At 43.1% G+C, this 27,069-nt stretch overlaps 1 protein-coding gene across 1 annotated transcript in view; it reads left to right on the top strand.

Annotated features, from left to right (window-relative positions):
- crb2a (crumbs cell polarity complex component 2a) overlaps window positions 1-22,033 on the top strand; it is a 33,937-nt gene extending 11,904 nt beyond the window's left edge. Inside the window, exons 3-13 of the mRNA XM_028602413.1 lie at window positions 294-489; window positions 1,893-2,032; window positions 3,891-4,061; window positions 4,144-4,257; window positions 5,623-6,576; window positions 16,982-17,541; window positions 19,496-19,661; window positions 20,015-20,885; window positions 21,010-21,126; window positions 21,510-21,636; window positions 21,812-22,033. Coding sequence (XP_028458214.1) covers window positions 294-489; window positions 1,893-2,032; window positions 3,891-4,061; window positions 4,144-4,257; window positions 5,623-6,576; window positions 16,982-17,541; window positions 19,496-19,661; window positions 20,015-20,885; window positions 21,010-21,126; window positions 21,510-21,636; window positions 21,812-22,033 — 3,638 coding nt within the window. The remainder of the gene's footprint in view (window positions 1-293; window positions 490-1,892; window positions 2,033-3,890; window positions 4,062-4,143; window positions 4,258-5,622; window positions 6,577-16,981; window positions 17,542-19,495; window positions 19,662-20,014; window positions 20,886-21,009; window positions 21,127-21,509; window positions 21,637-21,811) is intronic.
- The last annotated feature ends 5,036 nt before the right edge of the window (window positions 22,034-27,069 follow it).

Genomic DNA, 27,069 nt, shown 5'->3' with positions numbered 1-27,069 from the left:
CTATCATCAATGTTGTGTACATTAAAACATTTTTTATCTTTGCTAATAATATGTTGGATTCATGTTGATGTATATTTTCAGAAATATTTGACTTTTTCTTTAAACCATCAAACAATAATTTGGCGGCTCCCCCCTACAGCAACTGTGAGGACTCCCTAGGGGTCCCGGACCCCCTGTTAAAGATCTCTGGATTAACACAATTAACAATAGCAACTTTTACCAGATATGACCATCTGCGTCATTGCTTCCAGTGCTTTCTACTGACTGATGTGGACTCTGCCCTCCTCCCCCAGGAGTCAACTGTGAGGTGGAAATCGATGAGTGTGAGTCCGGCCCCTGCCAAAACGGGGCCACCTGCCACGATCTGGTCAGCACGTACTCGTGCGAGTGTCTGCCCGGCTTCGATGGCATCGACTGTGAGCTGGATGTGGACGAGTGTGCCAGTGAGCCCTGCCAGAACGGAGCCCGATGCCATGACATGGTGAACAGGTAGGCCAGTCAAAAACCTGCTGTCTGGAGGAGCTTCAACAGTACAGGCAGATCTACCGGGGAGCTTGTGCATGTTCCCCCTATTGGGTCTTTTATTATTGGCAAAAAAAGGTATACCCAACAAATACCCAGAAGGTTTTTAACAACAGAAGGTTCTGAAGGTGTTCCCAGAATCCTCAGACTCTGGATGTAAACTTTTTCGGTCAGCTGCACAATAAAACTGATTGTTTCTTGTTTCCTATCGCACAACATACAGTATGTTATTGCTCCTTCTATATGACACAAGGGACATAATAAACATTTTATTGAGTATGAAAATATGAGTACAAAAAGTAACAACAATATAGAGATTTATTACTGAGATTGAAAAGTTTTTGGACAGTGACATGGCATTTCCAGCTAGCATCTTTGTTTGGATTAGGAAATAGAGTTGCTAATATTAAATCATGCAGTGACGGACAGCAGCATCCAGACTGCTAGAAGAGTTTGGAAGGATTCTGGAAACATAGCCTCATGGCTGTAGAATACTTTCTGGGCTTGTCATAAATGACAGGGTGTTTTTTTCCCTGGTAAAACGTATGCTTAGCTATGGAACTGGAATGTAATGCTAATACATGAGAGGAATATATTATACAACAATCACTTTTACAACCATAAGACAAAAAACATCCCCACCTCAATTTCTTTTCACAAATTGCAGCCTGCCTTTAACCACACCCAACAGTGATGTCATGGGGTCCTTGAGTACATCTGTACTCTACCTGTGAGTACAATAGATGCAAGAATTACAATAGTCCATGCCCGATGATATAAATGCATACAATAGATAGCAACAGTGTATACTACAGATCTCAGTTTAGTAATATTTCTTAAGAGGAAAAAACAAGCTCTGGCCAGCTGCTTTACATGTGTCAAACAACAAATTACACAGGTTGGTGCCGACAGCAGAGGAAAGAGGCCCCACCCCCCAACACTAACCCATTACAATACATGATCTGGGGACAATCTTTTCTGCAGCAACAAGCAGATCATCTGTCTATCAGCATCGAGTTGTGAAAAATGAAACAACTCTCCCATGAAGATAATAATAATAATAATAATAATAATAATAATAATAATAATAATAATAATAATTTATACTTTATTAATCACGCAAGGTGAATTACAATCTTTTCACTCTGTTGTTATTACACACATTACCCACAGGCCTGAATTACACACACATGCTCAGTACCTGTACATGCACTAATGGAGAGATGTCAGAGTGAGGGGGCTGCCCATGGAAAGGCGCCCCGAGCAGTTGGGGGTTCGGTGCCTGAGAAGAGAGTCCATGTTCAGTTTGCTGTTCAGGTATTGCCCTTTGTCGGATCTCTCTGTATAAACACTCATTGTGTCTCCTGCAGCTATGAATGTGACTGCAGCGATACAGGATTCCAGGGGGACTACTGCGAAGTGGACATCCCTGAGTGTGCCTCCGATCCCTGTCAGCACGGCGCCTCGTGTTCTGAGGGAGTCCAAGGATACGCCTGCCTCTGCTGGCCAGGTACTCCACTACAGACATGCAAAGCCCACTGGCAGTGTCGGCACACAGTTCAACATGCAAACTGACAGGGCAATCATCTAAACTGCAACTTATACACCAAGTGTACACAACCTTTGCATTTCTTTCTAAAGCCATGCGTTTGAATCTAGAAAGACGCTCTGTTGCTGTTCTCTCAGAGTTACTCAGGACAATAGTAGCGACTAGAATTTTTAGGACAGTGAAAGATGTGTTTGACAGTGGGGTCACCGTAGAAAAACACTGGTCTAACTAAAAAGTTGTAATGGGACAGAATATTACCAACAGTTAATACCAGTAGTAGGCAGTAATGCAACATGTGGGATGCCAACTGCCGTCAAACCCTAAAGAAGAAGAAGAACTAGTATTTGTTTTTTTTTGCTTTGCACCAGAATCCAACATGTTCTCTTAAAAGAAAGTTCTATAAAGTTTAAACTCACAAAATTGCAAATGTTTTTAGTTTGTTTGGTTATTTACAGAAATATGTTATCAATAAGGATCACCAGGACTTAATGAGAGCCATGCTAGCAGCTCTGTAGCTAGTTAATATGTGAGCAGATAATATTTACTATGTTCATCATCTTAGTTTAGCATTTGAGCAGGCTTATTAGCAATACACACAAAGTCCAGCAGAGGCTAATGGGAATCGTCGTTTTGCAGGTATTTGGTCATAAACCAAAGAAAAACAGAAATGTTGACCTGATGATGGCACAAGATGACAATTCTGAGGATGACCAAAGTTTTAAAATTCACTCTGAAAAGTACATGTCTGTATAAAATGTCATGGTAATTTCTTTATTTATTTTAACATGTGATTAGAGAATAAACCCCTTGAGATGCCCATCTTGTCTTCAATGGGGTGCTCAGGAACAAACCATGACACATTTAAGCACATAAATAATAATATTAATAATACTGATATTAATAATAATAATAATAATAATAAAAATAATAGTCAAAGTCAAAGTTTAAGTCAATGACAAAACAATCAAGTCAAAGGCATGATAAAAAAGGTTGTTGAATGTGAAGATCTGAATGAAACTAAAAGCTGTTTACTATAAATAAGTATAAAGGATAGTTCAAGTAAATGCATTTGAAAATAAAGAGCAACCAATGAAAATATTTCTTAGGCTCTAGTGCCTCACGTCCTTTATGAAGTGGAATAACTCTAGCACATTTCCAAATAGATGAACTTTTACAATTAGATAAAGAGAAATTAAATACATTTCTGTGGGAAAGCAAACTTCATGAACTTAGCCTTTCAGCCATCAGGTCCCGGCGCTTGGCCAACATTTCAATCAGAAATACATTTTGTAGGTAAAATATATCTGAAAGAAAATGAGCCATAGTTATTGAGATATTTCACTGAGAACCAAAAAATCCTGGTGGCACCAAAAATAAGTCAGAGAATCATAGTCAGAAGGATTTATCCTTTGGGAACCGCGAATGTCTGCAGAACATTCCATGGTGATTATAGTTATTGAGACATTTAACTATTATGCGGACCAAAGTGGTGCCAAAAACATTATAATGTAACAGACATAATCAGAGTTATAAGTCCAGTCACAAAATCAAAATGCTCATACAAAAATGTCAGAAATGGATCAACTTGTGGCAGAGATGAAAGAAAGCTACTTCTCTGATATTAGACTGTGCTCCGATGTAAGGAATCAGAGGTTCATTTTTTTTCCTAGTTTATTATTAGTTATTATTATTATAATAATAATAATTATTATTATTATTATTATTATTGTTTCCTCAAAGATTGTGACTGATCTAAGAAGACATGGAAAACTTCATATGTGTTTGATACCACTACATGTCCTGTTGTTGTCTTCTCTAGGTTATGAAGGACCAAACTGTGAGATAGACATCGATGAGTGTGGCGAGCAGCCGTGTGAGAACGGTGGCGAGTGTTTCGAGCGCTCCGATCCGTCCCACTGGGAGCTGGACTGGGAGCTCAGCTTTGCAGATGCAGCTGGATATATCTGCCAGTGTCAGCCAGGCTTTGCAGGTCAGGAAAACTAAAGAGACCAATCAGTTCTCACACCTTTTTACATTTCTCTGACAATCATTTCATTTCTTTCACATTACAGGAGAGAACTGCTCGGTCAACATTGACGAGTGTGAGTCTGAACCGTGCCAGAATGGAGCCACTTGTGAGGATAAGATCAACGGCTACACCTGTGCATGCGCTGCTGGATTTTTAGGTGAGTCTTGGACCGTGTAATAAATGGGCTCATGTTCAAATTTAGAATACCATATGTTCTTTGTATCAGTGGCAACGCAACATTTAACATTTTCTGCTATCCTAAAAATAAATATTACGCTTATAGATACATATTAAATATGCTCAGATAAAATGAAACAATCAAAATAGTTTAGAGTTAATGGACTAACATTAGCAAAGAGCCAAATATGACAAACTTAACGCTTGTTTAAATCCCTTAAATCCAACTGATCCGCTATGGGAAACTCTGCTGTGCAGCCAAACATTATTCCAACCCCAAAAAACTTTGATTCTAGATTGCAAAGGAGCATCAGGGTTGCCTGGTGGTAAAGGGCTTTCAAGAATATTAGTCTGGATCAACAGAAGTACATTATCAGGATAATTGCCTGACATGTCCCTCACCTTCCTCTCTCTGTGTGTTTCTGTTGTCTAACTCCGTTCTCTTCGGGAAACATCTACAAACTTTGAGCTAGCAAGCTACTCTCTGAAAATGTCAATTTTTAAAGAAAGTTTGGACGGTGCAACAAGTCAGACCTGCTTGGTTCTTTCAGGGAATGATTGTAAAGATTTAGAAAGAATATGTTTAGGGCATTTCCTCTCTAACTGGGACGTTTTGGGACTGATTGGTGGGATTGCTGTGGACGAAGTACACACGGAGATACACTGGGAAGAGCCAATGAGGTTTAACCATGCATCAGCTCATTTAAATAGCTCACGTTACTGGATTGTGTCAACAGTTAACTTCATTTAATATTGTATATTGCGTCTTCTTTTGCGGGGTGCAAATGTTGCACCAAAATAAGTTCTTTCCTGAGACTATTTAGCATAGCCACCGTCGCTGCGTCGATGCTGTGGAGATAGATAAGAGCAATGCCAGACTACAAGCTTGCTGATCAAATAATGTCAATAATAAATACATAAATGATAATGAACTATATAGCACTGTTCAAACCAAAGTAATACAGTGTTTTACATGGTTAAACCAGTTTGTGAGTTTTTGAAATAAGGCAATTTAAGTAATAGCCTAAAGAAATACAGAAAATGAAATGCACCTCTTTCTCCTGTTTGAGTAAAGTTTGATAAAATGACCAAATGTTTTAAGAAATGACTGAGACTTTTTAAAAATGAAACTATATTTATGAGCCTTTTTAAAAGTTCCACCAATGGGCTTGGACCTGAGAGCTACAAACAGGGTAGGGAAGTCAGCACATGACTAACTAACGCATGACATTTGTTGACAAGAAGAATAAGGGGGATCAGCATCATCCTTCCCTTTCCCTCCTTGGTTCTTTGGTAGCCTGTAGTCCTGACCACCATGTCTAAACCCTGGTGTTGCCCCCTGCAGGTGAGCTGTGTGAAGTCAACATTGATGAATGTGAGAGCCAGCCGTGTCAGAACGGGGGCTGGTGTGAGGACGGCAGGGCGTCCTACACCTGCCACTGCCCTGAGGCCGAGCCAGGTGAACTTCCATGGGGAGGGGATAACTGCCATGTGAAACTCTACGGCTGTGTGGACCACGAATGCCAGAACGGCGCCACGTGCCAGGCGTGGCTGGAGGCTGGAGAACACGGCCAAACATGCTTGTGCCCTCATGGCTTCTATGATGAGCAGTGCTCCACCAGGACTACTTTCTCCTTCTCCAGTCCTGGATTCATCCACATCCAGGTTGTTCTAGAAGAAAGGACCCGCAGGGAGGTGGAGCACCGTGGTCACCATGGTTTCGGAGTACAGCTACGCTTCCGCACGACTATACACAATATGTTGCTCTTCTACAGAGGGGACGTGGACAATCACCTCATCTTGGAGATTGTGAATGGTGGTCTTCACGCAAAGGCCTTTTGTGAGGAGTCTGAACTGGATGTAACATTTCCTGGTTTGGTCAGTGACGGAGACTGGCGGGATGCTCATGTGTTTGTAGATAATGAAGGCCTGGTTCTGATTGTGAAAGGCGCTGGCTGTGACAGGGACGGGTGCACAGTCACAGATGGTGGTGCTGATGAACCAGCTTTCCGGCCCTCTGAAGCCTTCACTCAGGTGTATGTAGGTGGAGCACCAGAGCAGCTTTTGGAGTACTCTGAGAGTGGTGCAGGCTTCATTGGATGTATGGAAGACCTGATGATCGACTCTAAGCCTATCCTACCGCAAACGCTTCCAGAAGACCAAGGCCATGAGCTGGGCTGCAGTAAGACTGAGTGGTGTCAGCCAGACCCCTGCTATGGACATGGACGCTGTGTGGACCTGTGGACCAGCTACCAGTGTGACTGCTACCGGCCCTTCCATAGTGAGCGCTGCTCTCAAGGTAAGCACTTTACCACCTGTAGTGTTTTTTACTTCACCTTACCAAACACCGCAGAAAGTGTCCAATTCAAAATGGTACTTAAATGAAAGTACAGCAGTATTATGAGAAACATTTATCAAAAGTAAAAGTGCTCATTATGCAGAGGGGACCTGGTCACATTGCTTTGTTAATACAGTGTTTTTAATGTTGTACACCACATACCCCTTTAGAAAATATTAGGCTCTCTAAGTATACCACCATTATGGCCCACGTTAAGATAGAGTAGCGTAAGGCGTACCCTACTCATCTACGGCTAATGCAGAAGGCAGGTTTATTACTAAAAACAATATTTATTGTTGACAGCCACGCTGTAACTTTACTTTCTCCATCCCTCTCTAACTGAATCCAAATTTGAAGTGACTCAGGTCATCCCTGTTGTTTTGCATCATTTGCTGCTAGTCGGTCCTGTGGAGACTTCACCACCGCTGCTTAAGGAACAACTAGCACTACACTCGTCTACTATAGTTTCAACAGCTCAAAATATTCTCCTCCTCATCCACACTTCTCTTAATAGTTCCTGTTTGAAACCACGATTGCAGTGTTTTTGAACCATTCATTTTACCTCTGCTAACTATCTTGCCATCACATCTTGTAACTAATTATGGATGTGACTATGTAACATTAGCAAGCTGATATTAAAACAAAAAACACTTATTTTAAATTACTTTTAACTGATCATAGTTTAAGTATAATTATTGGAAATGTTGTAGGATTTCTATAGTATTGTTTTTTAATTTATTTATTTCATTCATTTAAATATATCAGAGATTAGAGATTCCATCCGTGTACCACTAGAGGGAGCTCTCGTACCACCAGTGGTACTGGTACCACAGTTTGAGAACCAGTGCATTAAAGCATTTGCAAAGCATGAACAAACATTCATTAACATCAATGACATTGATTGGCATTGTTAGAATGCCACTATTCTTATAAATTATTGATTCTCTTATTAGTAGGCCTACATAGTTTGGTGACGTCAAGTAGCATAACATAAAAGGTACAAGTAGCCTTAAAATGTCACTATGGACCTAGTGACATTCCAGCACCACTGTACACATGGAATCAGCTAATGTATGTGTGAGAGTAACAGCAGAGCTGATCTCTGACCACTGACACCACAGACATAAATAACAAGAGATAAAGTGACTTTTAAAGATGATGCGGGGTCCGAGGGTAAAAACTGTCACCTCACAGATCAAAGGTCGTTCCATAGCAACAATGTTTCTGACTGGGTCTGGAATGATGGGAAGGCAGTAAGGAAAATGTATGTTTAATTTAACTTTGTTATGTTACGGGGGTCACGTGATGGCGCCGAGCAAGATGGCTGCTTAGGCTAGAGGCTGCGGCACCACTAGTTTACATTTTGTGTGAATATATAGGCATTCGCAATCTATCGCATTGCTTTTTCCTCATAAGTTGCTCATTATAAGCCTCTCCCACTGCCGAGATGCCAAATCCCCGGAAAAACAAAAATGTGTCTTAACAACAGCAAAGCGTCAAGGCTACCGCTAGCTCAAAAGCCGCCCAAGCCTCTGCTGTATCACCGACACGTGAAGACGTGGATGAGTCCATATCCACTGCTAAAATACACGAGCTTCTGCAGAAACTATCGGACGAACAAGCCAAACACTTCGCAGATATCCACAAGGACGTCTCAGAAACAAGAAGAGCTGTTGAGGGGATTGAGGGTAAACTAGCCGACATGCTAACTAGGATAACTAGCGCGGAGGCTCGTCTTGATATGCTGGAGGAGGTGGAGAGGCAGCGCGGCCTCTCGCCCTCGGCCTCGGCTTCTGAGGTTGAAAAACTGAACGCCAAACTAACTGAATACGAGGATCGGGAAAGGCGAGTAAATCTACGCATTTATGGGTTCCCGGAACGTGTTGAGGATAAAGATGCCATATCGTTTTTGAGGGTCACTCTCCCCGAAATCCTTCAGGATGACTTCCATGGGGGCTTAGATTTGGAGCGTGCTCATCGGTCGCTACTACCAGCTACGCCCGGAGCCCCCCCAAGGCCATTCATCGTTCGGTTCCTGAGGTTTCAAAAGAAGGAGCGGGTGAGACAACTTGCTAGAGAGATCGGGGACGTACGCTGGCAGAACCATAAGATAAGCTTCTATCAAGACTTCTCCAAGGCCACGCAGGAGCGACGTCACTCCTTTTTGGAGTGTAAACATCTGCTTCACTCAGCCAAGATCCCGTTTGGCATCGGCTATCCTGCGCCCCCCCACTCTCCCCGTTTTTGCACCTTTCAGAGTGTCCCCGGTAAGACAATGTAATTTGTTTCGATCTCCACCTCCCCCTCTGATAGACATTTAGATGAACATTTCGGGTTTGCAACGCTGGACGTTGGTGATGTTTTTTTTTTTTTTGCCCAATTGTCTCGCATCTCTACCTGTAATCTACCTCATAACATAGATCTACCACTGTCCTTATGACTGTTATTGTCTTTACTGTTGTTTTTATAGGTGCATTCCTTATTACGATTTGTAGACTGTGGGGGCATTATTAACAGGTAGGAATTTTTCATTTTTGCCAGGGTTGCAGGTCATGTATATCTGTCAGGTGGGGAGCGTCTTTGGGGGCGCTGTGGTCCGTCATAGGTGTACCACACTGTTATAAGGCAGATGTCTCAATGTTGAAGAAAATGTTCACACTGCTGCTGGTTTGCTTTTTGATAATTGCCACACTTGAGTGGCCAGAAACTCTTAGTTCCTTGAGTTAGTTATCCAGTTGTGGATTTATCAGGGAGGTTTAACAGTATTCTGCTTCCTCACCTTCCTTTTTCTTTTTTGATGTTTTTGATATCTTTTGTCTTTTTCTTTTTTGGGGTGTTTTTCTTTTATGGATCCAGACTTCTCTCTTACTGTTGTGGGGACAACTCAATTTTTTATTTCACTATTTTTCCCAGCATATGACGGTTCTAAATCTCATTTCGGTCAACGCCAGGGGTCTTAACATTCCGCACAAAAGGACCACTGTACTTGAATTTCTTCGCAAGAAAAATGTCGATTTTGCTATGGTCCAGGAATCTCATTTATTCTCTAAAGATGTGGGTCGATTAGCCAATAAGTTTTATCACCCTATTGCGTCTTCATCTGCAGCTACAAAATGTAAAGGAGTAATGGTATTGTGTAAACGCAAACTAAAATTTCATGTGATTGACTCCTGGGCGGATGATGCAGGTCGGATAGCCATTGCAAAAATTTGCATGGATGGGAAAAACATTGCACTTATTTCTGCTTATGCCCCTAATGCATTTGATGGTACCTTTTTTGAATTACTAACTAAATCCTTGCTTGATCTCACAGGGTTTCATTTAGTTCTAGGAGCAGATTTCAATGCGGTGTGGGACAGCGGCATGGACAGAACAGGTGGCAGTGAGACTAGGGACCAACGCCTTGCGTCTGAAGCGTTGCGCCAGTGGGCATCCGAAACAGGCATGGTCGACGTTTGGCGACTGCTAAACCCTTCCCTAAAAGACTTCTTATTTTACTCAGGGAGACATAAATCCTTCTCAAGATTAGATTTTATCTTTGCCTCTAAAGATCTGTTTCAAAATATTCAAAATGCGCATTTCATTCCGGTTACCTGGTCTGATCATAAACCAATATATTGTTCGGTCACTGTTCGCCCGTCCTCCACTAAAGCCCCCAGGTGGCGTTTCAATTCCTCCTTATTGCGAGATGAAACATTCAAAACTCAGTTTGAAACAAATTTTAGCGAACTTTTGGAATTTAATGTCGACTCTGTTTCCGATCCGAGAATACTTTGGGAGGCAGTGAAAGGCTTTATAAGGACACCACTTCAGTTTCATAAGTAACACCACTTTATACGCTTCAACACGAAATAAGGAACGTGCTGCCAAATTAGAAGCTTTAGAATTAAAATATGCGACCCTTGATGCCTCTCTGCAACATAATTTTAACGACCACACAGCCCTACAGAAGGAACTGATTAAAAAAGAGATTAACTCTTTTCTGAGGCGCCGTTCAGAATTCCTCATGCACAAAACAAGGCAAACTTACTATTTTAATTCCTCAAAGCCCAGTCATCTACTAGCAATGAAACTTCGGGCAGATGAGCACTTTGCTGATATTTTTTGCATTAAAGACAAAGACGGCACTATACAATGTGACCCAAAGAAAGTAAATGCCACTTTTGCCTCCTTTTATCAGGAGTTATATAAGTCAGAAAATAACTTTGACAAACGTGTCAGCGATATTTTCTTGAATGACGTTAAAAGTACCCCGTCTTGGTACTGTTGACTCCTCAAAGCTATATGGCCCTGTCACATTGCAGGAGTGTGAGGCAGCTGTTAGGGACATGCGTAAAGGTAGATCACCAGGGCCGGATGGAATTCCACCTGAATTTTACCTCACCTTTTGGCCCTCTGTTATTAGACATGATCCTTTATTCAATCAGAGTGGGATCATTTTCTAGGGATGTTAATTCGGCATTAATCTCACTACTTCTTAAAAAAGGAAAGGATCCAGTTGAGTGATCCAGCTATAGGCCTCTTTCGCTTTTAAATGCAGATTTAAAGATTTATGCGAAATTACTGGCCCGGCGGCTTCAAGGCCATATGACAGGACTGGTTCATAGTGACCAGACAGGGTTTATAAAGTCTAGACTTGCTACAGATAATGTCAGAAGACTATTACATATTATAGATGGTGCTCAAGGCTTAAGTTCCCCTGCCGCTGTCCTTTCACTTGATGCAATGAAGGCCTTTGATCGCCTGGAGTGGCCATTTCTGTGGTCGGTGTTAGAGTTCATGGGGGTCGGCTTGCAGTTCATTAATATGATCAAGGTGCTATATAATAATCCAACAGCTGTAGTGCTTACAGGCAAAACTAGCTCCTCTCCCTTTCCTGTCTCGAGAGGATCAAGACAAGGCTGCCCTCTTAGCCCTCTGTTATTCGCCCTTTCTCTTGAACCACTGGCGCAAGCCATCCGTGGCTCACCCACAATCTTTCCAATTTCCATTAGGGGAACACTCCATCACATCTCACTTTATGCTGATGATGTATTATTGTATATAAATAACCCTGTGCAATGTATCCCACATGTTTTGTCAATCTTTGAACATTACGGCAAACTTTCTGGCTTTAAAATAAACTGGCAGAAATCAGCTTTGTTACCTCTAAATCAGGCAATGTGTAGTGTTCTCTTCCCTGCATCTATTCCGGTCACTAAAAGCTTCACTTATCTGGGGATAGATATCTCTTCCTCCATACAGATAATCATTAAAAACAATTTTTCTAACACACTTGAGAAAGTTGTGGCGGATCTGGACAGGTGGGCTAATCTGCCAAATTCACTTCGTGGCAGGGTAGCCATAATTAAAATGAATATTCTGCCCAGAGTCAATTTCGTCAGCTCGATGCTCCCCCTTCCCCCGCCCCCTCGGTATTGGAGCAAATTACAGTCGGCAATAAATAGATTTCTATGGCATGGCAAACGATCTCGCATTAAGCTCACCACTATGCAGCGAGAAAGGCAAGCTAGCGGTTTGTCCCTCCCAAACTTCAAGTTCTATGAGTGGGCCTTCACACTTAGACCTCTCCTATCCTGGTTTCAATCTGATGCTCAAGTGTCTTAGCGAGCTTTGGAGGAGCGGATGATAGCGCCATACTCGTTTACTAACATTCTGCATTCCAAAATCTCACCCCATCACTGCCGTCTGAGATTTGGTCCTATGATTTCACATTTGCTACTGATCTGGAGGAGGGTGGAGAAATTAGCTGGTTGCCCCTTTGTTTGGGACCCACACTCTCCAATATTTAACAATGAGAGATTGTTAAATATTGTTAAGATCTTGGAGGTGCTGACGTGCTGACGTGTAAGGTGAGCGTATTGTGTCACTTCCGGTGTTCCCGTGTTACAAACGCTAATTTGCTGCTCCGGCAAAAACGTACTCAACTCTGCTTTACTGTTTAAATTAGCGGCTATTTGCCTGGATTGCATTTGAATTATAATTGTTTTACTCAAGCACTTATACTTAGCTTCACTTACAGTGACTGACTCGCTGAATTTACAATTGTTAAAACGCTGTTAGCTATTTTAGCTTAGCCATTAGCAATGGCTAATTCCTCTCCCTCTCCTGCTCTTTCTTGCTCTGTGTGTCAAATGTTTAACTATTCCTCTGCCTCCTTTAGTGATAACAATACATGTAATAGATGTAGTATATTCGCTGCTCTGGAGGCAAAGCTTAGTGAATTTGAGTCACGGCTCCGCACCATGGAATCAGAATCGTATGCTTCCGTAGTTAGCCAGCACCATGTAGTTAATGCGGACCACCATACTGTAGCTTCTGTAGCTTCTTTAACTTCTGCTAGCTGTCCCCCGTCAGACCCCGAGCAGCCGGGCGAGTGGGTGACTGTCCGAGGGAAGCGTAGCGTCAGAGGGAAGCGTAGCGTCAGAGGGAAGCGTAGCGTCAGATGGAAGCGTAGCGTCCGAGGGAAGCGTAGCGTCAGAGGGAAGCGTAGCGTCAGATGGAAGCGTAGCGTCCGAGGGAAGCGTAGCGTCCGAGGGAAGCGTAGCGTCAGATGGAAGCGTAGCGTCAGAGGGAAGCGTAGCGTCAGAGGGAAGCGTAGCGTTAGAGGGAAGCATAGCGTTAGATCTAAACCAGGGAGTGCACATGATGACGGTCGTTCTAAACCGGAGTGTCTTCGCCTCTCCAACAGTTTCTCCCTACTCAGCGATACACCCGCTGAGAAGCCAGCTCTGGTTATTGGGAGCTCTATACTGCGACATGTGAAGCCGGCGGCCCCGGCGGCTACAGTACCTACAGTCATATGTGTCCCCGGGGCCAGAGCGGGCGATGTAGAAACCCATCTAGAGCTGCTGGCTAAAAAGAACCGTAAATACAGTAAGATCATACTTCACGTAGGGGGTAATGGTCGTAAATCGGAGATCACTAAATTGAATGTTGAGTCACTTTGTGCATACGCGAAGACAATGTCGGACTCAGTAGTTTTCTCTGGATCCCTGCCAAACCTGACCAATGATGAAATGTACAGCCGTACGTCATCCTTCCACCGCTGGTTGTCGGGGTGGTGCCCAGCTAATGATGTGGGCTATGTGAATAACTGGGGAATTGAGGGAATTACTGTAATTGTTGGAATTGTTGGGGCTTTGTAAATTATAGAGTGTGGTCTAGACCTACTCTATCTGTAAAGTGTCTCAAGATAACCTATGTTATGATTTGATACTATAAATAAAATTGAATTTAATTTAATTGAATTAATTGGCGGTCGTCCTAATCAATATCCTGATTGGGAAAAAAAAACGTTTGCACTCTCGGTGATATTTATGGGGAGAAGGGGTTACTCACTTTTCAGAACATACAGTGGGGGAAATAAGTATTTGACCCCTTGCTGATTTTGCAGGTTTGCCCACTTACAAAGAATGCAACAATCTACAATTTTAATCATATGTACATTCTAACAGTGAAAGACAGAATCCCAAAGAAAATTCCAGAAAATCACATCATATGAATTTATTAAAATTGATAACCATCTGATGAGGAAAAACAAGTATTTGACCCCCTGGACAAACACCATGTTAATATTTTGTAGAAAAGCCATTATTGGCCAGCACAGATGTCAAACGGTTTTTATAGTTGGTGACAAGGTTTGTGCACATTTCGGCAGGGATGTTGGCCCACTCCTCCTGCAGACAGCCTCCAAATCATTCAGGTTCGAGGTTGTCGCCTGGCAACTCAAATTTTAAGCTCCCTCCAAAGATTTTCAATCGGATTCAGGTCTGGAGACTGGCTAGGCCACTCCAGAACCTTGATGTGCTTCTTCTTCAGCCACTCTTTTGTTGCTTTGGCGGTGTGCTTAGGGTCGTTGTCGTGCTGAAACACCCATCCTCGACCCATCTTCAGCTCTCTCACTGAGGGAAGGAGATGTCGGTCCAGAATTCCACGATACATGGCCCCGTCCATCCTCCCCTCAATACGATGGAGTTGTCCCGTCCCCTTGGCTGAAAAGCACCCCCAAAGCATGATGTTGCCACCACCATGCTTGACGGTGGGGATGGTGTTCTTTGGGTTGTACTCTGTGTTCTTTGGGTTGTACTCTGTGTTCTTTGCTCTCCAAACACGACGAGTTGAGTTGAGGCCAAAAAGTTCTATTTTGGTCTCATCTGACCACATCACCTTCTTCCAGGCCTCTTCTGAGTCGTCCAGGTGGTGAATGGCAAACTTCATGCGGGCCTGTACATGTTTCTTCTTGAGCAGGGGGACCTTGCATGCGCTGCAGGATTTCAATCCATGACGGCGTAGTGTGTTACCAACCGTTTCTTTTGTAACTGTGGTCCCAGCTGCCTTCAGTTGATTCATCAGTTCCCCCCTTGTGGTTTTGGGATGATTCCTCACCGTTCGCATGATCAGGGACACCCCACGAGGCAAGATCTTGTGTGGAGGCCCAGACCGAGGGAGGTTGGCGGTGGTGTGGTGCTTCTTCCATTTCCTGATAACTGCACTGACAGTTGATCTTTTCTCTCCAAGTTGCTTTCCGATTCTCTTGTAGCCCATCCCAGCCTTGTGCAGATCAACAATCTTGTCCCTGATGTCCGTAGAAAGCTCTTTGGTCTTGCCCATGGTGGTGATGTTGGATGCTGGTTGTTTGGGTGTTGACAAGTGTCTTTTATACAGGTAACGAGGTGAAGAAGGTGTATTTGATGTAGATAATTGGTTCGGATTGGGGCTGTGTCTTAAAGAAAGACTAACTGGCTTGTAGGAGCCAGAATACTTGCTGTTTGTCCAGGGGGTCAAATACTTGTTTTTCCTCATCAGATGGTTATCAATTTTAATAAATTCATATGATGTGATTTTCTGGAATTTTCTTTGGGATTCTGTCTTTCACTGTTAGAATGTACATATGATTACAATTGTAGATTTTTGCATTCTTTGTAAGTGGGCAAACCTGCAAAATCAGCAAGGGGTCAAATACTTATGTATGTCTTAAGCATGGTATCCCACGTACCTCCTTTTTCTTTTATTTGCAGCTGAGATTGATTTTAAAAAGCAATGGTGCCCCTTTACACGCCCCTCTTACACCACACCCTCTTCGAAAATTGTTCCACTCTGCTGGGAGTACAAGGGGTTTTGTGTCGAGACTATACTGGATCTTGCTACGGTATGCTTACAGACCCCTGGCGTTGGACACAGTGTGGAGGAGAGATGTTCCAGACTTGGAGCCTACATTTGACTGGGATGAAGTGTGGATCAGTGTGGGCTTAACATCCAGAAACCCTGATCATCAGCAAATACATTACAATTATATAAACAGGGTATATTTAACTCCTAGGAAGCTTCATCTGATGAAGGTTATTGATGATCCTACGTGTACTTTCTGTTCCTCCAAAGTGATAGGCAGTTATTTTCACATGTTTTGGGAGTGTACCCCAGTGGCCGACTTTTGGAAGATGGATGCCTTTAATCTCTCTAGGTTGTTTAAGATTAGACTGCCCTGCTCGCCTGCTACGCTTATTTTGAATGATCTGTCGAGGCAGGGTTTGAAAGGCATTGCTGGCTGGACTTACGGCTGCAAAAAAACTTGTTGCCACACGTTGGAAACCTCCACATTCACTCTCTTTTCGAGCTTGGGTTTTAACATATTTGGATATTGTTTACTTGGAGTTGTTGACAGCTAGAGTTCACGGAGCAAAAGAGTTAGCAATAGAGGCTTGGCTTTCACTTTTAACTACCCTCTGCGGGCTTCAGGTTTAATATGTCACCAAGAGTTGGAGTTCTGGATCCAGGGGGTGGGTGGGTTATGTCTGGGGTTTTATTTAGTTATTCTATTTTTTATTTATTTATTTATTTCATTTTTTTTATTTTTTTTTATTTTGTTATTCATTCTTTTCTTCATCTTAGCTCTAAATCATATGTTTCTATATATAGGTAGGTATGTGAATATATGTTTTGTGCTCTATTTCTGAAGCGTATACATACCTGTACGTACTGTCTCTTTAAAATAAAATAAAAATTTGATCACAAAAAAAAACTTTGTTATGTTACATAAAACACTTGTGGCTGCAACTTAAACTGTTGCTTTGTATTTTGGTGACTTGACAATGTAACGTAAGGCACTTTGTGATTGATAACAGCTCATGTTTTCTCATCACCAGACCCAAAAACAAAAGCCGAATAGAATGAGCTGCAGCACTATTAAACCTATTCAATCCATATGACAAAGTTATTTACCATTTGATAGCCGGAGAAAGTGTTGATTGAAACAACGTATGTTTATGTATATTGCAGTGGCCACTTGATACTGAAGTCCTATTACTAAATAGTTTAGTCCTATTTTTGTGTGATTAATCCAAATATTTTAATTCACTCCTGTCAGAATTCCCTTCCTGGACATACAGCCATGAGGACACAGGGAGCTTCAGTGTCTACGATGTAGGTCAGAGCCATGAGAGCAACTTCAACGTGTCCTTCTTCCTGCGCTCCTTAAAGCCAGACGGGCTGCTGTTCCAGCTCCGGAGAGCCACAGACGTCTACTTCTCCGTCTACCTGGGGATGGGGAGGGTTTTTGTCAGCTCTCTGCCCAACAGTGCCCCACTGACAGCTCCGATATTTGTGACTACTGGCGAGAAGCAACTTCTACAGGTGGAAGTCCATCACAGACAGGTGATCTTTGAGCATGCAGGACTTAGCTATGGAATAGGAGAGATCCCTGAAGTGGATGTTAAGAGTGGGGATCAGGCCTATGTAGGGGGACTTCCAGGAGACTGGGACTCTGACATGTGGGGAGGGCATTACAAAGGTTGCCTGCAGGACCTTCGGTTAGACTCGGTGCATCTCAATGTGGATGCCTGGAACAGCTCGGATGAGGAGGAAGTGTATTTACCAAGTGATGCTGAAAATGTACAGAAGGGCTGTGTCAGTGATGACACTTGCAAGGTAGGAAATACTTCCTAAATCTGCTTTATTCCTTTCAGTAGCACTGTCACAGTTATAGTGTGAGTTACTTCTACTTTCTTCATACTGTACTGAACAAACTGGTGAGGGGAGCTGCTGTGGGCTGCAGGCTCTGCAGAGACAATATTCAATCACTAATAAATTCAGAGCTAGTCTTGAATTTTTTTGGGAAAAAGTCAAGAGGAGGGTTTTAGGAAGACTCCCAAAACCGCACCTACAACCGTTCTATTTGCTGCTGCACGGTGGTGGTAATGTTACCGCAATCATATGATTGTTGTATTTAACGTAACAGCAGGGTGTTTCCTGCATAGAGGAATATTTGGCGCCCCCCAAAGAGGTTTTAGCCAGCCCCAAAGGAAAATCACCTACGCCAAAATAAAAAAAATAGCAATTTAACTCCTCTCTAAATGTGTTTAAGAGCAATTTACAAAACAACCGTTGAACAAGCCGGACATAAACTGGAATATGAGATCTAATCTCAGTTTTATCTCCAGAGTCAGCCTGTACCTAACTCTCCCGGTGATTTATTTAAATATGAATATTGTTTTGTTAATTTTTTATTTTTTATTTTTTACTAAAGCATAGTATACATTTTTTGTTTATTAAATTGTCCGAAATAACAGTAAAATGGGCGCCTGGGTAGCTCCCCACGTAGAGCGCACGCCCATATAAAGAGGTGTACTCCTTGACGCAGCGGCCGCAGGTTCGACTCCGATCTGCAGCCCTTTGCTACGTCATTCCCTCTCTCTCTCTCTCCCCTTTCATGTCTTCAGCTGTCCTATAAAAAAATAAAGGCCAAGAAATAACAGGAAGATGCATAGATTTCTGTCAAATAAGGTAACACAGAATTTTGCCCTCCCCAAGGCCCATTCTGAGCCAGGACAGGAGCAGTTTTAAACACGTAATTAATGTTGTAAAACATAACTGGTTAAGTTTAGGCAACAAACAACTTTTTTTTAACTTAGGGTTAGTAAAATGAGTCATGTAAAACTACTAAAATGAGGACGTTATGTGACATCCCAAAATGAAAAACTCAATTCATTTCAAAATGATTGACTTTTGGTTTCACACAGGACATGAATCGTGATCTCCTGAGTAATAGTCCTGTGTTTGTTTGACCCACCCATCCCTCCAACCTTTGCTGTCTTAAATTGTCAGCTCACTTCCTGGTTTGCTGTCGCAATAGTTACTGCAGCCGCCAGAGGTCGCTGCCTAACAACAAGCGTAATTGTTGGGTTGTTTTGAGCTGCTTGCACAATCAACCCATATGGTTGTTTTCTGCTTGAGGACAGGCTAAAAGAAGAAAATATAAATAATTCTGAGGAGGGCCTTGCTTTTTTAAATGAAATACAGAATAGAGGTCCTGATATACAGCCCCGTACATCTGACTGTATCTACAGGCAGCCTCGCTGTTGTAATTCTGAGTCAGAGTATCAAGATTTACTGACAGCTAGGATTGTTCTCACTTGGCTAAAAGAATTACTGAAGTATGAACCAGCTAATGGCAAAATGGCTGCAGAGCCTCCATCAGTGGCAGTTAGGCGTTATTATGGATCCCACGTAACTTCTAGGCAAGTCCCGCCCTATGAAGCAGCCCAATTGGTTGGGGTTAGGCATTGACCTTGAGTAGATGAGGTTAGGATAGCCGACTGGTCAGGGGACAGGACCTGAACAAATCAGGTTCTGTTACCTGCGTAAGCATGGACGCCTGGCATATGGATGCTAAGCCTCCTCCCAAATGAGACGGCCGACAGATTGTCTCACACACAGATAAGCCATAGATGCAGCGGTCGTACTCTACGTGTATTCACTCATTCAATGTTAGATATGTGCAGCCCTCAAAATGGGTCACAGAATTGACCTTTGACAGTTTTGGATACCACAGCTAAATCTGTTCTGATTATGATTTATCAAATCTAAATGCTTTCCTCTTCAGATGAAACCTTGTCAGAATGGAGGAGAATGCACCATCACATTCAACGATTTCACGTGCTCTTGTCCGGAGGAATACACCGGAAAGACCTGCGAAACCCGTGTGTGGTGTGTTAGTGATCCTTGTGTAAACGGCGGCCATTGTGTGGACCTTCCTGATGGATATGAATGTAAGATTGTCTTAATATTTTTTATACATATGTGACTTGTCAGAAATGACTCATTTCTTTGGCCCACCCACAGGTGCACACAGATACACAAAAAAAGACATGATGAAAATTCTTTTCCCAGGTAAAGAGAGTTTATTTAGGAGATACTTCTTGGTAAATGGCGGAATCTCAGTTTCTGGTATTAACCGGTTGATTTGGTATCAGATGGTACTCTGGGTCAGCGGACCCCCTTAGTTGAGGTATCGGAATTGGGAGTGGAGACGTTTGTTTTTTGTTATCAGACTGTTCCATAGAATAAACTCAATAAAAACAATAAAATAACAAATTAAATATTTCTCCATGTTGACCCTTAGGTGTGTACAATGCCACGTTTGAGAACAGCGCTGTGCACTACAGTGCTGCAGGCTCACTGGCTGAACCGGTCTCTAACATATACATGGAGCTGCGCACTCGTTCAGAGAACGCTGTGCTCCTGAGGGCCTCCTGGGGCTCGGACCTGCTGCTGGTAGGTCTGCTGGACTCCTCAGTCCGGGTGGAGATCCACATTGGCAACAGTGTCGAGGCGCTGACCTTTACAGGAGTTCGTCGGGTGGCTGACGGGAGCTGGCATCGCGTGAACATCTCAATGGCTGAGAAGGAGCGCAAAGCCTCTCCCTGGGTCATCACCGTGGATGGGATCACAGACGCCAGCAGCGGGCCAGAGCGCACAGGAAGCCTTGGCTTTCTCAGGGAGAAGGGGGCCATGCTGGCCATCGCAGAGAGCTTCACTGGCTGCTTGGGTGCAGTGAGGCTCGGCGGAGTCTACCTGCCTTTTGTCGATGACTACAAAGCCCCGCAGCCGTCTCAGTTCCACTTAGCTGGAAAAGCAAAGATTCGTTTGGGTTGTACCAGTGCCCCCGTTTGTGATTTAGACCCTTGTATGAATGGAGCCACCTGTGAAGACCTCTTCAATAAGTTTGGCTGTGTGTGTGACTCGGGTTGGGAAGGGGAAGTGTGTGAGACAGACATTGATGACTGTGCGTCTCAGCCCTGTGTTCATGGAAGCTGTAAGGACTACTTAGCTGGTTACGAGTGCCGCTGCCACCCTGGATATGCTGGCCCACTCTGTGAAGAGGATCTGGACGAGTGTGAGCATCACGCCTGTGAACATGGAGGCACCTGCCAGGATGGCATCAACATGTACACCTGTACCTGTCCCAAGGGCTACAGTGGCCCTCTCTGCCAGTGAGTACTGACCCGTCCAGACACACAGTGCTAGCTCTAGCTTTAGGGTTAGCATGCAGTTCCCACACACAGCAACATTTCAGTCAGCATTCACTGAAGCTAAGTGTGATACCTTTTCCACCAGGTGGGACTATCCTCCGATCCAGTGTGGTGAAGATGTGCAGTGTGAAAATGATGCTATCTGCAATGACGGGCTGTGGGGAGCTAACTGTACGTGTATGCCAGGCTTTACAGGCAGCAGGTGAGCTCACTTTAGATGTATTTTTATGATCATTCAAAAAGACTACAGTGCCAAATGATTAGTTTGACCTAAATGCATCTGTCTGGTGAAGAGGCAGCCCTCAGGTTGATGTCAATTTCACACATTAGCTTTTTCCAGGTTTGGATACATCGAGATTTGTCTGACACAAAATTTGCAAAGTAGTCATTATGAGAACTGTTCACTGACGCTGCTTCTAGAAAGAAAGACACTTTGCTGTTGAATGCATTCATCTCCATTGTGAAATGTGTTTTAATACTCTTAAAGTAGTAGAGACTTTAATAGCGAACATAAATAAATGTCTGTAGAAAGGTTCAGCGTTTGCACAGTGTGGTTTTGTTTGTCATGTGTTTTGTGTCCTGCAGGTGTGAACTGGAGATTGATGAGTGTGAGTCTAACCCCTGTCGAAATGGGGGTTCCTGTTTGGATCGGTTCAACATGTTTGTGTGTGAATGCCCGCCCGGTTACAGCGGTCCAATCTGTGACACTAACGTATGTTTGTTACATTTTTATTCTTTACTTTTATATGAACAGGTCAAGTCCATTTTCACTTGTTTCCTAGCAACACCTACCACACATCCCAAGAAACATTCCAACATACTCAATTCTGTTTTGATTGATGTGAAGGCTAGAATGTGTGAGAATCCGGTTGTGTGTGCCTGTGCAGAAACAGGCCCAGAAACGAGGCATCCCCTGGCTGCTGGTGGCCATCCCGCTGCTCTGCTTCTGCGTGCTGATCCTCACCATCGGCCTGGCCTTCATGGTGCTCACAGCCAGGAAGAAGCGCCAGTCGGAGGGCGCATACAGCCCCAGTGCTCAGGAGGTGGCGGGAGCTCGGCTGGAGATGGACAGCATGCTCAAAGTGCCGCCGGAGGAAAGACTCATCTGACACAGAGGCCGAGCATGATGGGAAACTTTTAGATCCTCCACTGAGGGCATGTGTTGTCTGGTGGTGCCAGGTACTGAGCCGGTCTGCTGCTCTGTGTGGCGCTGCATTAACTCTGTAGGGGCTGTGTTTCTGAGGACACAGCCCCGAGTAGCGTACACACTGTAGTTTGTCTATGGCAGGTCCTTCATCTGTGTTTATAGTCCCAACTAGTGCAGACAGGACAGTTTCCGGGCTTTCTTTCAGGAAGCATGACACAGTTAAACTACGAGCACTCACACGCTGTGGAAAGCATTGTCAGTAGATGTTAGGGCCGAGCAGCACCCAGCAGTCAGTAACGCTGGACGTCCTCTATCGGCCACTAGATGGTGCTCTAGGAAAACTCTCAGCCTCTATTGGAGTGGTTGGGAAAATGCTCCAACCTCTTTATCACAACAAAGGAAAACAATTGATTTTTCCAAAATTACTTGTAAAGTGGGTCTTGGTGGTGATTTTTTTTTTTTTTTACTAAAAATGCTCCACTTAAAAGACAAGACAGTTTAAATAGAGGCTTAATTATGAGTGGGTTTGTTGAATTAGGGGCATTCCATCCACCTGTTTTCATAGCAGGTTTAATTTGTGCGCAAAAGAAAACAGATGTGAGTGGAAATGCTCTCATACCTGAAGCATGTCACTGAAGAGGCTAGGAGCTTCCTGTAACTCTTTTCTCTTTTCATGCTACTTGTTTGAGCTTTAACTGGAGCTCTTTTAATTCACCATCATCATTCTGTTGTGTCCTCTTCTGCTGCGATGGTTTCATGGCTCCACCAGCTGCTGATATTCACAGATTGGGGGTTGGTTGCAGCTTGCTCCTCCAGCTTCCGCTAAACATACAAGCTTGCGTAGTTTTTACAAAGTACTAGAGAATCGGATTAAGATTGCATAAAGGATTCCCTTTACCAGGAGACTACAGACTGCATCAGATTGTAGGATTGGAGAGTGCAGTTTCATATTGCTTGAAACTCAGACCCACAAGAGGACTTCTACACTTTTCTCAGCAGTAAAACTGGCGCTGTCACACTGCACCTTTGGCCTCCTGTCAATGCCTGGATGCCGTTGAACACACATCCTGCTCAACCTTCAATTTAGTTGAGTTTTGTCTGTGCAACCCTGGCCACATATCAGTGCGGTGATGGCCTTGCTCTGCACAATTTTGCACTCGTACTTTGTGTGTGAACGCAGGGCGAGGCTCCAGCACTTTGTGGTTCCGCTGACTGACAAACACATCACAGAGATGTTAACACCAGTTAAGAAATGAACTCTCCACTAAAGTCACTCATCATCATTGGCGTGTCCAGACTTTGACTGCACCGATTCATGCAGGGCTGGCATGAAGTGTGTACACACACACACACACACACACACACACACACACACACACAAAACAGATAGCATTACATACATTCCTGTGTTTAAAAATGTAATGTATGGGGTGGCCAATCAGATTTCACGCCTCTGATGGCAGAACAGTTTGAAGCAGTTTTGTCATAAAACGTCCCCTCAGAGCACCAGGAAATGTACAGCACCTTAAAAAGTCCCTGCGCCCAGCGGCTCACCCTATCGCTACAGGACCACTCTGTGGTCATAGTCAGGAGCCACACGACCAGTTTGACTCCTGACGTAGGGCCAGCTGGTCCCTGACGCCTGGATCCACCTCACTGTCTCTCACTGCATGCGCCCTAGTGTTTAAATGCATCGTTTGACAAAGTCAAAAGGAAGTTGTGGAACTGGTCAATCTGGTCATATCTTGGAGTCTGTACCCTGCATACACAGCAGGCTACACAGGGCAGCTTCAGTACTCTAGTGCTAAAATACTAAAGTTTTCTGTGTTGTTTCATCTTCATTTAGGAATATGCACCATGTGGACACAAAATAAGACAGATATTGTGTAAATTGATTGTTAATAAATGACCAAAACCCAGTTGCTATGTAGTGAACCTGAGACTGTTGGGGGTCTGGGATAATCCATCCTTGTCCGGAGGCTGTGCTCCAGAGGTGGTGTGTAAAGTGACCAACAGTATCACATATCATACTGGATCAGGTGGACAAAAAACAGAATTCCCTCAGACGGTCTGGGTAAGCTTTAGAATAAAGCTCCCTTTATAAAAGGAAGAACATGATGTGACCCTTGACCCCTAAAGTAGCACTAGGACTCTACAGCACATACTCCCTTACTGCACTCCTCAGACACTTTGGTAGACTCGAGAAAATGTGTTTGAAAAGATTTTCCAGCTGCAGTTGCCATGTGCTGTCCCAAACACAGAGACCTCGGTAGTGTAAGACTGTTCCAGACTTTCCAACAAACAAGCATACGGAACACGCAATATGAAATCATGGGATGTGTGATGGCAGGGAAGCTTCTCTGTGTGCATCAGAGGGGCCAAAACCAGGAGTGTGGGGGAGAACTGCTGTCCAGGGTATAAAACCCATACAGAACCACAACATTATTTTCATTTTGTTTTGTTCCTGATCTCAGAGTGTACACAGCCTGGTCCTGTGTCACCGCTGTACAGTTTGTATATTTATTCTCTGTTTGAAGTTTTAGCGTTGGCTCATGTTTCAGTAGTAACGTGTGTTTATATCAATGCAGAATATATTAAAGCCAGATTTGATGATATGAACATCTCAATATGTAGGCAACATTGTTAGGCTCGAATGTTGAAATATTACACCTAAATAAGTAATGAAAGGAATAAACAGACCCATGGAAACAGAGATGTGCATGTCAGTATTTAGTACACAGTCAGGTGTTGGCTGCACGTTCTGTCAGGATGTTCACATTATACACATGCAATAAAGTCAAACTGGTTCTGAAGTGTCCTGATTATCCCCCGTTTGTTCACAGTCTGCAGTGTATCCCTGCGTGCATTAGGCCAGAGGACAGGTGTCCTGTAGTGTTCAGACTGAGGGGGAACTAAACATCTTTTCATCTGTTCTGTTGTGTTTTAGAAATATGAGCACCATTTAAAAGACAATGCTTTGGAATTTGCAGAAACTAATATACATGTTTTCTAGACAACAGGAACTAGAAAGGGGAATGAAAATAACCTAGAAGAACATGTTTTAATAATGTCTTAACTTCTACAAAAATAATTTATTTGCCGAAAAGTCTTCAAAAAATTATTTCACTTTCATTTTCAATTACACTTTTTGGAAAAAAAGTCTACATTTTCCAAAAATCTTAACTTTACAAAAAAATTACTTTGCTTTCCAAAAATGCCCTTATTTTCTTTAATTACTTTATTTGTGAAAAAAAGTCTACAATATCGAAAAAGTTTTAACTTGGCCAAAATGACTTCGAAATATGTGTTTTCACTTTCCATAAATGTCTTAAATTTCCATAAAAATCTATTTCTAAAAATGATCTCACACCCAAAACAATTTACTTTTCCGTCAAAAACAACAACTTCTTTTACAAAAGATCTGAGGCCATGTTCTATGAGAAACAGTGAACCAGTCTGATAGCATTGTGTAGCGTGGCGGCCATCAGCTGCGCCTGCTGGAAGTGTGATCACGGTAACATGAGCCTCAAACAGCGCTTCTAAAAACCGTTCTGTCATTCCCGTCTTCAGAGGAGGACAGTTTTTCATTCCAGGCTCGGCTGCTGAGCGACTCCTGTCTTTCCATGTATAGTAATATGCATATAATAGTCAGAGGCCAGAGGAATGAACATAAAGACAGAGAACCAGATCCCAGATTAAATTAACACTTGTATCAGATATCACTTTTTAATACTTCACGACACCAAATGTTCTTGCATTCCATATTTTTTTTACATTTTCCAACCTTCATGCATTAACAGTGTTGATTCTTAACCTGAGCAAGAGCAAAAAGTGTGAAAATAAACCTTTACATGTAAAAGTGCACTTTGTCTGGGTCACAGCTTCTTACAACCCCCCAATAATCAAAACTGGCCAGTGCAATATCTAATAATAATTTCCTTTACATAAATAAAGACATTTGCACCAGAAGTTGATGCAGAAAAGGCAAAAATTGTTGCAGAAAATTTCGCTAGAATGCAGGAAATGAAGTGTTTGATGTGCTCAAAATTTCAATTTTGCTCAAAAGTGAAGACTCCCCCCCCCCCCCCCCCACACACACAGTCCATGTGCATGTAGCATGATGGTGCCAGCTGAGCCGTGCATGGGGACACACTGTACAGCTCTATTTATACCAGCAGCAGTACATGCTACAGTATCACATACATGTCTGTGCTGTAAATCAGGCCCAGCTCAGGATATCTTCTGTATGGAGGAGAGTATGGCTCATGCATTTTTTACATAGTGTTCAGGCTCTTTTTTAACTTTCTGCTTTTATCCTCTCTTGTCCTCTCCCTTAGGGCACAGGTCGCTCACAAAGGCTCATATGCCGATGTTATCATGCATTGAGTTATTGCAGATTATAGTCTCTCCACAGCCATGCCAACATAAGTCTGGCATATTACAATTAATTTGATTCGGCTTCTGTGGAGTTATATATGTTTGGTATAAAACCTTCCTCTGTATAAGTTTATATCAAAAACATTTGAATGAGTCATTTGTATATCTCATTATAGAGTCCCATTTTTCTGGTGGTAGGGGTTTTCCCAGATCACATTCCCATTGTTTGCCCACACAGTGTTAAACAGGGAAACAGATGATTCAATAGTTCAGGGGACAGTCTGACTCTCCTGGTAGTGTTTGCACCAATATTAATGGCATCCCTCTTTTTTAAGATTATTTTTTGGGCATTTTAGGCCTTTATTGACAGGACAGCTGAAGAAATGAAAGGGGAGAGAGAAGGGGAACGACATGCAGCGAAGGGCTGCAGGTCAGAGTCAAACCCTGGCCCGCTGCGTCGAGAAGTAAACCTCTATATATGGGCGCCCGCTTTACCAACTGAGCTATCCGGGCGCCCAGAAGTTCATTTTTATTATCAGAATTCTTGTTCAGCTTCCACTGAACAAGATTAGTCCTCTTCACACTGCTCTCAATTCCTACATTTCCAGACCTGCACTGATT

Source organism: Perca flavescens, chromosome 16 (assembly GCF_004354835.1).
Source record: "Perca flavescens isolate YP-PL-M2 chromosome 16, PFLA_1.0, whole genome shotgun sequence".
NCBI lineage: Eukaryota > Metazoa > Chordata > Actinopteri > Perciformes > Percidae > Perca > Perca flavescens.
This window is presented reverse-complemented; position numbering and strand designations above follow the sequence as displayed.